Raw genomic sequence first — 15,736 nt, 5'->3', positions numbered from 1 at the left:
TTTTGTGACCTCACCTCTCAATCTCCTATGTTCCCAGGAATAAAGTCCTGGGCAGTCCAACATCCCCTATAACTCAAGTTCTGGCAAAATCCCTGTATATATTTTCTGCATCTTTCCAGTTTAATAACACCTTTCCTTTACATCCTGGACTTGATACTGAACTCTGACTTTTGATAATATTCTTCCCATTCCCCTACCCCCACCCCATCTAAAGAAGAACTCGTTCCACAGTGATTGCTTTCTTTCTTTTTCACTCTGTGTATTGTCTGGTCTGTTGAACATATCTCTGTATGCCAGAGCCTCATCAGCCACAAATTGTACATCTCTGGTATTTTATCCATTAGCCAAATGTGCTCAACCTACCTGAGAAATTCCCTTCTTTTTATCCACATTTCTGGCTGCTGCTACCCATAATGACTGTTTCTCTTTGTCTGGTCTGACGAAGGGTTCCTCATCTGAAACATTAACTGTTCCTGTTCCATCCTGATGAAGGGTTTTGGCCCAAAACATCGACTGTATATTCCTTTCCATAGATATTGTCTGACCTATTGAGTTTCGTCAGCATTTAGTGCGTTCCACAGATGCTGCTTAGCTTATCCAGTGTTGTGCTTTTCCTTATTGAACTTATCACTAACAACCCATTTCACAGGCCCAGTGGCTTAATGTGCTGAACAATGTCCCCACTTTGCCATTTTGACTCATCGTATCACAGACTCCTGTTTTACCTTCCCTCCTACTGAAAACCCACTCACATCTTTCTCTTTCCCTGTTCTGATGAAGGGTCACTGTCTGTTTTTCTTTCTACAGATGCTGCCTGACTTGGTTCCTTTATTTGATGGTCATTACATTGACTCATAATGGATTCAATTATCATTAATAATGGATCGGATGAGATCAAGGTTAAACCTAATGTATCTGGATTACATTCACTGTTAATAACATCAATAAAATCATTAATGTCCTCTTTCACAAAACAATTTATACACTTAATATTGAAAAGTGCCCCAACATGACCCAGTCTCCAGTCAGGTGTGTATGGTGACTTGTCAACTATGACTTCCGCTATTTTATTTTTGCAGAATCATTTCCTTTTCTATAATTACAATCTTATCCTTCTCTGTACACCTTGACTCTCACTTCTGCCATTATTTGTAAAATAAAATTCTGATGGCAGGTTTACATTGACTTTGTTAAATTAAGAATCTGACTGCAACAGTACCAATGTAATTGAGAGCAGTGGTGCTACATCTGATCTTTTGAGGGGAGAGGCTGCTGGAAAATGTTATTAAAGGCCTTGTGAAGAGCATTCTCAGTCAAGAGGTTGTGTATTTATATCATTTTAGACACATGGGCGCACACTCTTCTACTGCCACTCTGAGGAAGTGCTATACCTGCAGATCCAATTATAATCTAGGGAGCACTTTCTACAACTTTAGGTATGCATAAATGATCTTGTGGCATTAATTGCAGGGAAATAGGGTTATGGTCCTGTGGTCTCATCTATTCCCTTTCATGTAGACTCTTGCATGCTGACTGACATTGGCTTATGGTTAAGGAAAGTGTTATTTTTAATATTTAACTTGTTTTCAAATCCTTCAATGGCCTTGTCACGCTCTAATTTTTCTTTCTGTATCTGCACCAGCTCCCATAATAATTGCTCCAAATGCTCCATGTTAATTTCACTCATCCAACTTCATCCACTTTATCAGTCACAATTCAATCTGCTGCAATTCTCTCAAATTCCTAAAACCTGCAATCTGTCTACCACTCTCTCCTCAGTTAAGATATGTTTTATCTCTTTGACCAAGCTTTCAGCCATCTGTCCCAGGGGAACTTGATAGAAAATAGAACATAGAGTAGTACAGCACAGTACAGGCCCTTTGACCCACAATTCTTCCTACTTCTAACCAGTCTTCTAACCTACTCTGAGATCAAACCACCCTTCCCTCCTATATAGCCCTCCATCTTTATTTTGTTAGTTAACATTCTTGTGAAGAAATTTGATAGGATTAAAGCATAATAAATGTTTTGCTATTGTGTCCTTGCCAATACCTATCGTGGAACAAGCAACATTAAGGTATAGATTATTTGTTCTTATTACTGGAGCTTGCTGTGTACAGGAAGTCTACAATACAGACAATTCAAATATATTTATTTGATCATAAAACACATGAATTGACCCAAGGTTAAAGAGCATGTCACGTAAAAGGAAGTTTTTCTTTCTGGTAGGGGAGAAATCTAAAGTCAAGACTGTAATGCAGCTCTGACACAACTTCCTCTTTGAAGTCAGTACTTACAATCCGCACAAATTGACATAAGAGTGAAAAACTGTGTTCTAGGTTAGAATTCTCATGAGTGCCAGCAAGACAATTTTTGTTTGTTTGAGTGTCTGATTGAATAGAAAGTTGATTAAAAACTTTTATTGAAACACAAACAAGCTTAAGCCAGTGTGTCCTCTTCCCCCAACTTCTATACAATAACCTCCCTCCTCCTTCCCTCTAGTGCCCTATTTTAATTCCTATTCCAACATGTCATTCCATGGCCGCCTCCTCTTTTGACACGATGAAACCACTCTCAGGTTGGAGGAGCAACACCTTATATTCCATTTGTGTAGCCTCCAACTTGATGGCATGAACATCAATTTCTCCAGCTTCCATTAATTTTGCCCTCTCCCTTCCATCTTCTTCAATTCCCCACTCTGGCAACTTACCTCTTCTCCTTACCTGCCTATCACCTTGCTCTGGTGTCTCTCCTTCTTCCCTTTCTCCCATGGTCCACTCTCCTCTCCTATCAGATTCCTCCTTCTTCAGCTCTTTAGTTTTTCCACCCATACCCACCCAGCTTCTTATTTCATTCCTCCTCCCCCACCCACCTACCTTCCTCCTCACCTGGCTTCACCTACCATGTTCTAGCATGTACTCCTTCCTCTCCTCCCAACTTCTTATTCTGGCATCGTCCCCCTTCCTCTCCAGTCCTGATGAAGGGTCTCAGCCCAAAACATTGACTCTTTGTTCATTTCCATGTTGCTTGACCTGCTGAGTTTCTCCCGCATTTTGTGTGTGTAACTCTGGATTTACAGCATCTGCAGAATCTCTTATATTTATACAATAAAAGAACTAATTTTTGACGGTTTTTAAGAATACCTTTGAAGGCACCATGGTTGAAGTTTGTAAAAATTGGACCCAGAGGTGTTTCTCTTCTTCTGCAGGCAATAAAGCCAAGTAAGTTTGAATCAGTGTGCCAAGAAATAAATGTATCAAGCTATTCCTAGCAAAAGTGTTTTTGAAGAATTGTTGATAGGTTTCCTGTGTTACTAAAATCATGAGTGATGAGTGCCCCAAAGTTCCAACTATCAAAACGAAAGACATCAGGGACCAACCCTAGACCTGTTGGGTATATCCCTGCTGTATCATTGTTGTTTGACTGGGTTAGGAGACTGGCCATTTGTTTTCCAGGTTCCTGAGAATGCATGCTAAAGACAAAAGAAAGACAGCGTTAGAAATGGGTTAAGGCCAATGACAATATAACCAAATCAACTCCATCTTTTCTAATCTTTGTGTTGATTGTGTTAATTACAATAAATAATCATAAATAACCTATAGGAAGGATGTGGAAGCATTGGAAAGGGTACAGAGGAGATTTACCAGGATGCTGCCTGGTTTAGAGAGTATGCATTATGATCAGAGATTAAGGGAGCTAGGACTTTATTCTTTGGAGAGAAGGAGGATGAGAGGAGACATGATAGAGGTGTACAAGATATTAAGAGGAATAGATAGAGTGGATAGCCAACGCCTCTTCCCCAGGGCACCACTGCTCAATACAAGAGGACAGGGCTTTAAGGTAAGGGGTGGGAAGTTCAAGGGGGATATTAGAGGAAGGTTTTTTACTCAGAGAGTGGTTGGTGCGTGGAATGCACTGCCTGAGTCAGTGGTGGAAGCAGATACACTAGTGAAGTTTAAGAGACTACTAGACAGGTATATGGAGGAATTTAAGGTGGGGGGTTATATGGGAGGCAGAGTTTGAGGGTTGGCACAACATTGTGGGCCGAAGGGCCTGTAATGTGCTGTACTATTCTATGTTCTATAAGCTTCCAAATCATTTATTATGAATAAATTCCAAGTTACTTTGTGTAAGAAGCTGGTTAAATTGTGGAGTTAAGTCAGCTGCTGCATAACTTTAATGTCACTTGCACTTTGAACCATAAATAAAATGATGGCCCTACGAGCATCTCACATTCGACCTTCACTACACTATATCCTTGTAAATTGAACTCCAAATCTTGCTGCCACAAACAAATGGCTAAATCACAATAAACTGCAGGAAAAGTGAGAAACTCTCAGGGCTCTTGTGATTAGATGAAGGAAGTGTCTGTACTAAAGAGCATATGTATGTTGGCTGAATGACTGAACTGTTATCCAGAGGCTTGGATTATTGCTGGACACTTTGGTTTGAATCCCATCATGGATGTTGGTGAACTTAATCTTAGGTATTAAATACATCTGGAGTTAAAAGGTAGTATAGGTTATGGTGACTATGAAACAACCAGACCGCCATCTGATTTACTAATTTCCTTCAGAAAAGAAGATCTACCATTTTTACCTGGTCTGGTTCTTAACTTCCCTCTGAATGGCTGAGCAAGTCACTCAGATTAGGACAGTTGGAGATGGAACTAAATGATAGTCTTACCTCTGATGACGACGTGCGAGGAGTAAGTAATTTATAAATGTACAAATTCATATATAATGTACCCATAAATAGTATAAGATATAATTGATGTATAAACTTTCCCTGGGCTTCCAGCCGGGTACAGATATCGATTTTAACTGACGATTCGATAATGGTAAAATTGATACATGTACCCGGCTGGAAGCCAGAGAAGAGATTATTCATCATACACACCGGGAAAGCACTAGATCCTTCATCAAAGGTAGAGTTATAAAACATGAATACAGAAATGAGCTGATCCAAATGATGATAAATCAGGGCTGGTTAAAGGGAATTAGCTGGTGTAATAAATCCACTGCCTCTGAGCCTCTGTCTAATATGAGATGGTAAAACGTGTTGTAATCTACTGAGTAAGCAGTTATAAGAGAATAGTTGTCTTTATTTTAATGCAATAAAGTTGCTGTAACCAGACTGGTGTCACATTGAATCATCGTTTTTCTCTTCTCAGATGTCTGAGGATTCAAGTTCTACTTTTGGGAAAACTGAAAATTCAGACTGCCTCTCCAATTCAGCACCGTGGGAGTGCCACCTTCTGGATGAGGTGTTGAACTTTTGCCTTCCCGGGTAGTTATTAAGAATTCCATGGTATGATTTTGAAGAAACACAGAAATAGCATTCCTGGCATCCTGGTCACTCGCTAACCCATAACTAACATTGAAAACAAATGATCACATTATTGTGTGAAAATCTGCCTGCTGAGTTTTCTACTGTGCAAAAGTGAACTCTGTTCAAAAGGTACCTCAGTGACTGTGAGGTAATTTGTTTTGGTTTGCAGTTGTAAAAGACAATAAAGAGATGCACAATCCTTCCTATTCTTTATCTAAATAACCATCTGTATAGTGATGCAGCTTGCCCTTGCCCCATTATTTCACACCATTTTATTATTTGTATATTAATGATATTTCTTCAAAATGTATTTATTCAAAAGTATGATGTTAGAAGTGTTCCTAGTGAAGCTTATCCGGTATTTCTCAAAATTGTTGATCATGGATACCTGGTATGGTGGTAGAGGCAAATACATTAGAGTCTTTTAAAAGATGTTTGGATAGGGATATGAAAATAAGGAAGATGGAGGGATATGGACATGATGCAGGTAGGAGGGATTAGTATGCAAGTGGTTTTAATTTGCTTTGTAGCTGGTTCAGCTCAACAATGTGGGCCAAATGGCCCATTCCTGTGCTGTACTCTTCTATGTTCTATGTTCTATGGATACTCCAGAACCATCCAAGAGGGATGGGAATTGTTGGTCCATTTTAAGGGTAAACAAATAAATACCATTGATAATTCCTGCTTTTCAGAATAGGTTCAGTGGTGTGATTTCGTTGGTAAAGGAAAAGTTTTCAGGTAATCTCAATGAAATCTTTGAGATAATAAAGGCAAGCGGCAAAGCTGACCTGCATAAATTCTTCATTGGTTCAAATGCTAGGGAACAACTAAGAGGAACTGAGGACTAAAAGATATGGCATAGGAAACTTCCAAGCTGTATAATATGTGACCAAACCAACTCTTTGGATCACAGAGTTAAAGTCAGTGTGTAGGATTCTGGTATTTGATAGGAAAGTGAGAATGAAGTATGTGATAGGCCGTTCGGGAAATAGAACTGAGTTCAACTCTAATGGACAGTATCTTCTACAAAGTATTTACATTATGTGTGTGTCCAATGGCAAATTGGTAGGTTGTTTTTTTGTGGTCATATGTACCAAGGTACAGTGAAAAAAGCTTTATTTTGCTGGCCATTACAACAGCGTACTGAGGTAGTCCAATGGAAAACAGTAACCAAATTCAGAATAAAGTGTTACAGTTGGATAGATAATTTTAGATAGCCAACTTGTACAATGTTTTCTATTTACAGCAGTCCTCTATATTCAGAATTATACCTCTAACCATCTTACCATCGTTACATAGGTTTCATCTTCATCTTTTTTTGTTTCCTTATTTTGCCTTTCCTCCACAGATGTCCTTTTTCTGTCGTTCTGATGTGCTGGTTGCCGGTTCACAGTTAAATAACCACCTGTTTCCTGATTGTTGGTGAAAATACTTGATTAATCAACTGACTCTTTGTCCTTCAAAAATTCTAATTCAGTTCCTACTGGTCTTGACTTGTATTGCTTATTGAGCTAAGGCAGCATGGAGCGTGTTAGTGTGGGCTAGGGAGGCTGCAGGTTCTATCAGTGCTCTGTGCTGACTTGTTTTACTTCAGCTGGGGCTGAATTAGTCACACATTTGACTTGTGACCCCTGTTTGGGCAGCAGCAGATCTCGTTTTTCCTTCTGACTGGCATATATTAGATTAGGGTCAGTTGTAGTGGCATCAACAGCTAACTTGCAAAACTCACTGTTCAGGTTGTTTTAATGAAGTACCCAAGCCCTTTGCACTTGAGGATGTTCAGAGATGTAGTGATGATGGCGTTAAATGGCGACTCCTTTGCTTGCATCTTTGGAAACAGCTTTATTTCTATCTTTGATATCTTTTTTTTTTTCCCTTTCAAGGTTCTTTTGAAGACCCTGACCTGGAGTTATACTCTGACTTTGGTTCTTTGCGGGAGTGGGACCCGCTCTCAGGGCCTCGCGACCGGCCGCTTTTCAATATGCCAAGGAAGCAACCTAGAAGACGAGCGCGCCTTCAGGGTGCCAGATTTTCATGGCTCTGGGGGTGGGCTGATTCAAGGCTGGTGCTGCTGCCTGATGCGTCACGGGAGAACAAGGAAGGTCAGAAGCAGTAGCCTTGCTACTGGCTGTGTGCCCACACAGCTCGGAAAAAGCAATGCAATAGAATTTTAACACCACAAATCAGCGAGTTGTTTTGTTACGCAGACACAAGGAATTCTGCAGATGCTGGAAATTCAAGCAACACACATCAAAGTTGCTGGTGGAACGCAGCAGGCCAGTCGACGTTTCAGGCCGAGACCCTTCGTCAGGACTAACTGAAGGAAGAGCTAGTAAGAGATTTGAAAGTGGGAGGGGGAGGCGGAGATCCAAAATGATAGAAGAAGACAGGAGGGGGAGGGATGGAGCCAAGAGCTGGACAGGTGATTGGCAAAAGGGATATGAGAGGATCATGGGACAGGAGGCCCAGGGAGAAGGAAAAGGGGGATGGAGGGAAAACCCAGAGAAGGGGAAAGGGGTATAGTCAGAGGGACAGAGGGAGAAAAAGGAGAGAAAGAGAAAGAATGTGTGTAATGCTCCGTCCGCCAGAGAAAGGAGGATCTCCCAGTGGCCACACATTTTAATTCCACATCCCATTCCCATTCTGATATGTCTATCCACGGCCTCCTCTACTGTAAAGATGAAGCCACACTCAGGTTGGAGGAACAACACCTTATATTCCGTCTGGGTAGCCTCCAACCTGATGGCATGAACATCGACTTCTCTAACTTCCGCTAAGGCCCCACCTCCCCCTCGTACCCCATCTGCTACTTATTTTTATGCACACATTCTTTCTCTCACTCTTTTTTCTCCCTCTGTCCCTCTGAATATACCTCTTGCCCATCCTCTGGGTCCCCCCCCCTTGTCTTTCTTCCCGGACCTCCTGTCCCATGATCCTCTCGTATCCCCTTTTGCCTATCACCTGTCCAGCTCTTGGCTCTATCCCTCCCCCTCCTGTCTTCTCCTATCATTTTGGATCTCCCCCTCCCCCTCCAACTTTCAAATCCCTTACTCACTCTTCCTTCAGTTAGTCCTGACGAAGGGTCTCGGCCCGAAACGTCGACTGTACCTCTTCCTAGAGATGCTGCCTGGCCTGCTGCAACTTCGATGTGTGTTGTTTTATTATGTCTCCCCTCTTGCTGTGAAATAGGGACTGCTCTTTTTCCCTTATTAGGGGGAGAGAGAGCCTGTGGTATGTTGAATACCAGGTGAAACGCAAAGTCTTTGGGGTGCTGATGATTTTTTGCTGGTGGGGGACGTTGCTTTGCTGCTGCTTGTACATGGGAGAGGGGAGCTGTGGGGGGCTTTGGGGTTCTATCATTTAACTGTCATTCATTCTTTGGGTCACTCCTCTGTTTTCGCAAATGTTTGCAAAGAAAAAGAGTTTCAGGATGTATATTGTATACATTTCTCTGACATTAAATGTACCTATTGAAACCTATTGAAATAAGGCAGTGAAACAACTTTCTCTGAATTGCAATTATTTTCAGTGCCACCCAACACCTGAGGAAGTCAACCAAATATGATGAGTGGACAGTTCTCAAAGACTTGAGCTAGAAATATAATTTTACATAGTGAATAGTTCGCTATACTTGATAATATTTTCATACTAACATAATCAAAGAGAGAAGGCCATTGGACTAATAAAGCCTAACCTTTCATTTCCTTATATCACCTCTTTGAGTTCCAAGTTCAAGTATTTCAACTTCTGCTGTGAATTTTATTCCCATGGTAGCTTAAATTAAATACTTTAACCCGATCATTGAAGTCCAGCTCTTTAAGATCCTTATTCACCCAATCAAACCTGGCCCTCTAGTACCTTAACTTTATCATTTAAATGTCCTATGTCTCTAGTTTCCTATCTCTTTGATAGAAGGTCTTCACCTCTGTACTCCAATTCTCCCACTGAAACGTGACAGAAGAGCCACTTTTGGATCGGGACAACAGAACGGCATGGGAGCTGAATTCTGAAGGAAGGCAGTTTTTTTAAAAAACTTCTTTGAGTGCAAGAAGGACGAGACTGCGCAGGTGCGTGACTATACAGCGGGCAGCTGTCAGAGCGGGCAGCAGAGTGAGTGGTAGCAGAGTGTAGGGCTTTGGCTTCAATGGGCTTCAGCAGTAAATGGGAAGAGGAGAAAGCGAAGCACCAACTCTCTTTTTTTTCCTCTTGGCGAATTGGCCCGGACAGACAGGAACAGCAGGGCTCACACAGCTAATGGTACGGGCTAACAGTTTAAAAGTTCGTCTGTTTGGCGAGGTAAGTGGGTGAGTTGACTTATTTTTCCTGTTTCATTCCTGTAGAATTAGATATCATGCCTGCAGGGTTAGTGCTTTGTTCAGGGTGTCAGATGTGGGAATCCTGGGAGACCTCCAGCCTCCCTGATGGCCACATCTGCACCAGGTGCACCGAGATACAGCTCCTCAGAGACCGTGTTAGGGATCTGGAGCTGCAGCTTGATGACCTACTGCTTATCAGGGAAAGTGAAGAGGTGATAGACAAGAGCTACAGGGAGGTAGTCATCCCTAGGCTACAGGGGTCAGAAAACTGGGTGACTGTCAGGAGAGGGAAGGAAAATGCCCGGATAGTGGAGAGCACACCTGTGGCTGTCCCACTCAGCAAAAAGTATCTTGTTCTGAATGCTGTTGAGGGGGATGACCTGACAGGGGATGCCCATGGTGACTGGGTGTCTGGCACTGAGCCTGGCGCTGTTGTGTAGGAGGGAAGGAGGGAGAAAAAGAATGTGGTAGTCATAGGGGATTCCATAGCCAGGGGAACAGACAGGAGATTCTGTGAGCCTGATAGAGATACCCACATGGTGTGTTGCCTCCCAGGTGCCAGGGTACGGGATGTCTCAGATCGGGTCCAGAATATTCTAAAGGGGGAGGGTGAGCAGCCAGTTGTCTTGGTACATGTTGGTACCAATGACATAGATAGGATAAGGAAGGAGGTCCTGAAGAGAGATTTCTGGGAGTTAGGAAGGAAGCTGAGAAGCAGGACCTCCAGGGTAGTGATCTCAGGATTGCTACCTGTGCCACGTTCTAGCGAGGGCAAGAATAGTCGGATCAGGCAGACGAATGTGTGGCTGAGAGACTGGTGCAGGGGGCAGGGCTTCAGAGTCTTGGATCATTGAGATCTCTTCTGGGGGAAGTATGACCTGTTCAAAATGGACAGGTTACACCTGAACCCGAAGGGGACCAATATCCTGGCGGGAAGGTTTAATAGAGCCGCTAGGGAGGGTTTAAACTAATTTGGCAGTGTGATGGGAACCGAAATGATAGAGCGGAGAAAAAGGGGAAAACAGAAATAAATCTAAGATAGTGAGCAGTAAAGATGTCAGGAAAGACAGGCAGGTGATGGGTCAAATTTGTAGCCATTGGGATGAGTTGCAGTGCAATAAAGTTGCAGTGAAATCAAAGTGAGAAGTACCTAATACTGGTCTTAAGGTGTTATACTTAAATGCATGCAGCATAAGAAATAAGGTGGATCATCTTGTCGTACAGCTACAGATTGGCAGGTATGATATTGTGGCCATCACTGAGACGTGGCTAAAGGATGCATGTCTCTGGGAGCTGAACGTCCAAGAATACACGGTGTATCGGAAGGATAGGAAGGTAGGCAGAGGGGGAGGTGTGGCTTTATTGGTACGAAGTGATATTAAATCACTAGAAAGAGGTGACATAGGATCGGAAAGTGCAGAATCTTTATGGGTTGAGCTAAGAAATTGCAGGGGTAAAAGGATCCTGGTGGCAGTTATATACAGGCCTTCTAACAGCTGCAGGGATGTGGACTACAAATTACAACGGGAAATAGAAAAGGCTTGTCAGAAGGGCAGTGTTATGATAATTGTGCGGGATTTTAACATGCGAGTGGATTGGGAAAATCAGGTCGGCACTGGATCTCAAGAGAGAGAATTTGTAGAATATCTGCGAAGTGGCTTTTTAGAACAGCTTGTTGTTGAGCCCATTAGGGGATCGGCTGTACTGGATTGGGTATTGTGTAATGAACCGGAGGTGATTAGAGAGATAGAGGTGAAGGAACCCTTAGGAGACAGTGATCATAACATGATTGAGTTCACTGTGAAATTTGAAAAAGAGAAGCCGAAATCTGATGTGTCGGTATTTCAGTGGAGTAAAGGAAATTACAGTGGCATGAGAGAGGAACTGGCCAAAGTTGACTGGAAAGGGACACTGGCGGGAAAGACAGCAGAGCAGCAGTGGCTGGAGTTTATGCGAGAAGTGAGGAAGGTGCAAGACAGGTATATTCCAAAAAAGAAGAAATTTTCAAATGGGAAAAGGATGCAACCGTGGTTGACAAGGGAAGTCAAAGCCAAAGTTAAAGCAAAGGAGAGGGCATAAAAGGAAGCAAAAATTAGTGGGAAGACAGAGGATTGGGAAGTTTTTAAAAGCTTACAAAGGGAAACTAAGATGGTCATTAAGAAGGAAAGGATTAACTATGAAAGGAAGCTAGCAAATAATATCAAAGAGGATACTAAAAGCTTTTTCAACTACATAAAGAGTAAAAGACAGGTGAGAGTAGATATAGGACCGATAGAAAATGATGCTGGAGAAATTGTAATGGGAGATGAGGAGATGGCGGAGGAACTGAATGAGTATTTTGCATCAGTCTTCACTGAGGAAGACATCAGCAGTATACCGGACACTCAAAGGTGGCAGGGAAGAGAAGTGTGCGCAGTCACAATTACGACAGAGAAAGAACTCAGGAAGCTGAATAGTCTAAAGGTAGATAGATCTCCTGGACCAGATGGAATGCACCCGCGTGTTCTGAAGGAAGTAGCTGTGGAGATTGCGGAGGCAATAGCGACGATCTTTCAAAAGTCAATAGATTCTGGCATGGTTCCGGAGGACTGGAAGATTGCAAATGTCACTCCGCTATTTAAGAAGGGGGCAAGGAAGCAAAAAGGAAATTATAGACTTGTTAGCTTGACATCGGTGTTTGGGAAGTTGTTGGAGTTGATTGTCAAGGATGAGGTTACAGAGTACCTGGAGGCATATGACAAGATAGGCAGAACTCAGCATGGATTCCTTAAAGGAAAATCCTGCCTGACAAACCTATTGCAATTTTTTGAGGAAATTACAAGTAGGCTAGACAAGGGAGATGCAGTGGATGTTGTATATTTGGATTTTCAGAAGGCCTTTGACAAGGTGCCACACATGAGGCTACTAACAAGATAAGAGCCCATGGAATTACGGGGAAGTTACATACGTGGATAGAGCGTTGGCTGATTGGCAGGAAACAGAGAGTGGGAATAAAGGGATCCTATTCTAGTTGGCTGCCAGTTACCAGTGGTGTTCCACAGGGGTCCGTGTTGGGGCTGCTTCTTTTTACATTGTACATCAACGATTTGGATTATGGAATAGATGGCTTTGTGGCTAAGCTTGCTGATGATACGAAGATAGGTGGAGGGGCCAGTAGTGCTGAGGAAACAGAGAGTCTGCAGAGAGACTTGGATGGATTGGAAGAATGGGCAAAGAAGTGGCAAATGAAATACAATGTTGGAAAGTGTATAGTTCTGCACTTTGGCAGAAGAAATAAATGGGCAGACTATTATTTAAATGGGGAGAGAATTCAAAGTTCTGAGATGCAACGGGACTTGGGAGTCCTCGTACAGGATACCCTTAAGGTTAACCCCCAGATTGAGTCGGTGGTGAAGAAGGCGAATGCAATGTTGGCATTCATTTCTAGAGGAATAGAGTATAGGAGCAGGGATGTGATGTTGAGGCTCTATAAGGCGCTGGTGAGACCTTACTTGGAGTACTGTGGGCAGTTTTGGTCTCCTTAATTAAGAAAGGATGTGCTGACGTTGGAGAGGGTACAGAGAAGATTCACTAGAATGATTCTGGGAATGAGAAGGTTAACATATGAGGAACATTTGTCCGCTCTTGGACTGTATTCCTTGGAGTTTAGAAGAATGAGGGGAGACCTCATAGAAACATTTCGAACGTTGAAAGGCATGGACAGAGCGGATGTGGCAAAGTTGTTTCCCATGATGGGGGAGTCTAGTACGAGAGGGCATGACTTAAGGATTGAAGGGCACCCTTTCAGAACAGAGATGCGAAGAAATTTTTTTAGTCAGAGGGTGGTGAATCTATGGAATTTGTTGCCATGGGCGGCAGTGGAGGCCAATTCACTGGGTGTAATTAAGGCAGAAATTGATAGGTATCTGAGTAGCCAGGGCATCAAAGGTTATGGTGAGAAGGCGGAGCAGTGGGACTAAATAGGAGAATGGATCAGCTCATGATAAAATGGTGGAGCAGACTCGATGGGCCGAATGGCCGACTTCTGCTCCTTTGTCTTATGGTCTTATGGTCTTAAAACCATCCTGCTGTTTCCAAACACTCTGCAGCTCATCCTGGCTACTTATTTCTTATACTATGTCACAATTATTTCAAATAGATGATAAATTCATAACCTTGGACTTTGTTTCTTTGATTTTATTTGAAGTAACATTCTGGACTCAACAATACAGGGCCTTGGGAAGTGTCAATGAGCAAACAAACCTTGGGGTACCATTACATAGTCACCTGAAAGCTGGAGCACAGGTAGAAAGGGTAGTGAGGAAAGTGTATGGCATACTTACAGTTCATAGCCCAGCCAGTGACAAGATCTGGGATGTCCTGTTACTGCTGGGCAAAATTATTGTTAGGCCTCAATCGTTACATTGTGTGCCATTCTGGATGTTACACTAATAGGAAAGATGTGATTAAACCAGGAACCTGAATAAGAGGGCTTGAGTTATCAGGAGAGGTTGGATAGGCTGACCTTTTGTTCCCTGGTGTGAAAGAGTCTGAGAGGAGACATGACACAGCTATATGAAATTTGAGAGGGTTAGATAGGGTAGATGGCTCATATCTGTTTCCCGTGGTAGGGGTGTCTCAAATTAGGGACCATAAGTTTAAGGAGAGATGGAGGAGTTTTAAAAGGGACCTGAGAGGTAAACTTTTCATACAAAGAATGGTTAATATCTGGAATGAGCTGAGGAGGAGGTGGTGGCATTTAAGAAGTCTTTTAAAGATCAGCTTTATTTGTCACATGTACATTGAAACAGGCAGTGAAATGTGTCACTTGTGTCAATGACCAACACAGTCTGAGGATGTGCTGGGGGCAGCCTGCAAGTATCACCACACTTCCAGCACCAACATACCATCCCCACAACTCGGTTAACCCTAAGCCATACATTTTTGGAATGTGGGAGGAAATTGGAGCACCCGAAGGAAACCTTACACGGTAGCAGAGAGAATGTACAAACTCCTTACAGACAACAGCGGGAAATGAAGACTAATCAATGGTAGAGTGTTGTGCTAACTACTATGCTTCCGCACCACCAAATTACATTTGGACAGGTACTTGAAGTAACAAGTACCAGGGCACAGAAGAATGTGGAATTAATGCAGATAACTGGGATTAGTATACATTGGCACAACATTTGGCATAAATGTGGTGGACAAAGGGCCTGTTCTATGCTGAAAAACCCTATGACTCTGTATAATCACATGGAAATTAACCTTATGTTGACTGAATTAACTGTAGATTGGTGGATGGTGAGGTTTAAGTGGATCTATCTCTAGATCTAAAGAGTGCTTGGAAGAAGACTCAAAATTTGTTGGTAATTTAGTCTTAAACTTTCAGAATCTGAGAACATAATTGAACACTTAGCAGACCAGGTACTCTCCTGAAAAGCCAAATAATCTATTGGTTTTTATTCACTTAACCAGCTGGAAGCTTGGGATGTCCAAGCATAGTCCAGTCTTCTCTCGAATTAAGTATCACCTTGCTAATGCAGACCTTGCAGATCCAGCAGGTCAGTGTAAACTTCTTCACTTTCTCTAGGTCTAAGACCAGGAGTTTCACCCACTTCTCCTGTCCTGGATAGTCCCAGCAGGAAGACTGAGTAACTGGAAGAAGTGCCCACCAGAGAACAGTATGTATGTTTTGATTTAACTGAAGAATCATGTTCTAAGGTTTCCTTAATATTTTAATTTCTGAAGTGTTTTTATTAGTAGTTCACTAAGTTTTTCAATGCTTGGATGTTGAAGACAACTACAAACATTCAACATTAATGACAGCTTTGACAGCCAGTAAGCCTGAGAGTGACTAATTCAAAGAAACTTTCAGCTTCAGTGGATGAAAACTGTCTAGTTCAGGTGACTTGCCAATCACTGGAAGAACCGTCTCATTGTTCTGAATCACAAATACATTTGTGCTCAAATTATATATGGTAAAACACCGCTTACCTTAACATTTTCAGGGGCACTTGCCTCATTCCATCCTGGTGAATCACTGATACTAGAGAGAAAAGTTCAGCATTATACATTGTTCAAAATCTGTAACTCTATCAATATCCCTC

The 15,736-nt window shown here is 42.3% G+C and overlaps 1 protein-coding gene across 4 annotated transcripts in view; it reads right to left on the bottom strand.

The window, feature by feature from the left end:
• Window positions 1-208: 208 nt before the first annotated feature.
• The window catches only part of LOC140212757 (uncharacterized), a 39,143-nt gene continuing 23,615 nt past the window's right edge, over window positions 209-15,736 (bottom strand). For all 4 annotated transcript variants that reach the window (XM_072283932.1, XM_072283933.1, XM_072283935.1 and 1 more), the window contains 3 exons: window positions 15,624-15,675; window positions 6,618-6,743; window positions 209-3,472 (listed from right to left, as the gene is read on the bottom strand). In XM_072283932.1, the coding sequence (XP_072140033.1) occupies window positions 3,410-3,472; window positions 6,618-6,743; window positions 15,624-15,675 (241 nt within the window). In that variant the 3' untranslated portion in view covers window positions 209-3,409. The remainder of the gene's footprint in view (window positions 3,473-6,617; window positions 6,744-15,623; window positions 15,676-15,736) is intronic.

The sequence above is a fragment of the Mobula birostris genome, chromosome 20, assembly GCF_030028105.1.
Source record: "Mobula birostris isolate sMobBir1 chromosome 20, sMobBir1.hap1, whole genome shotgun sequence".
Classification (NCBI taxonomy): Eukaryota; Metazoa; Chordata; class Chondrichthyes; order Myliobatiformes; family Myliobatidae; genus Mobula; species Mobula birostris.
Note: the sequence above shows the minus strand (reverse complement) of the source record. Positions and strands in the feature narration are given on the sequence as shown.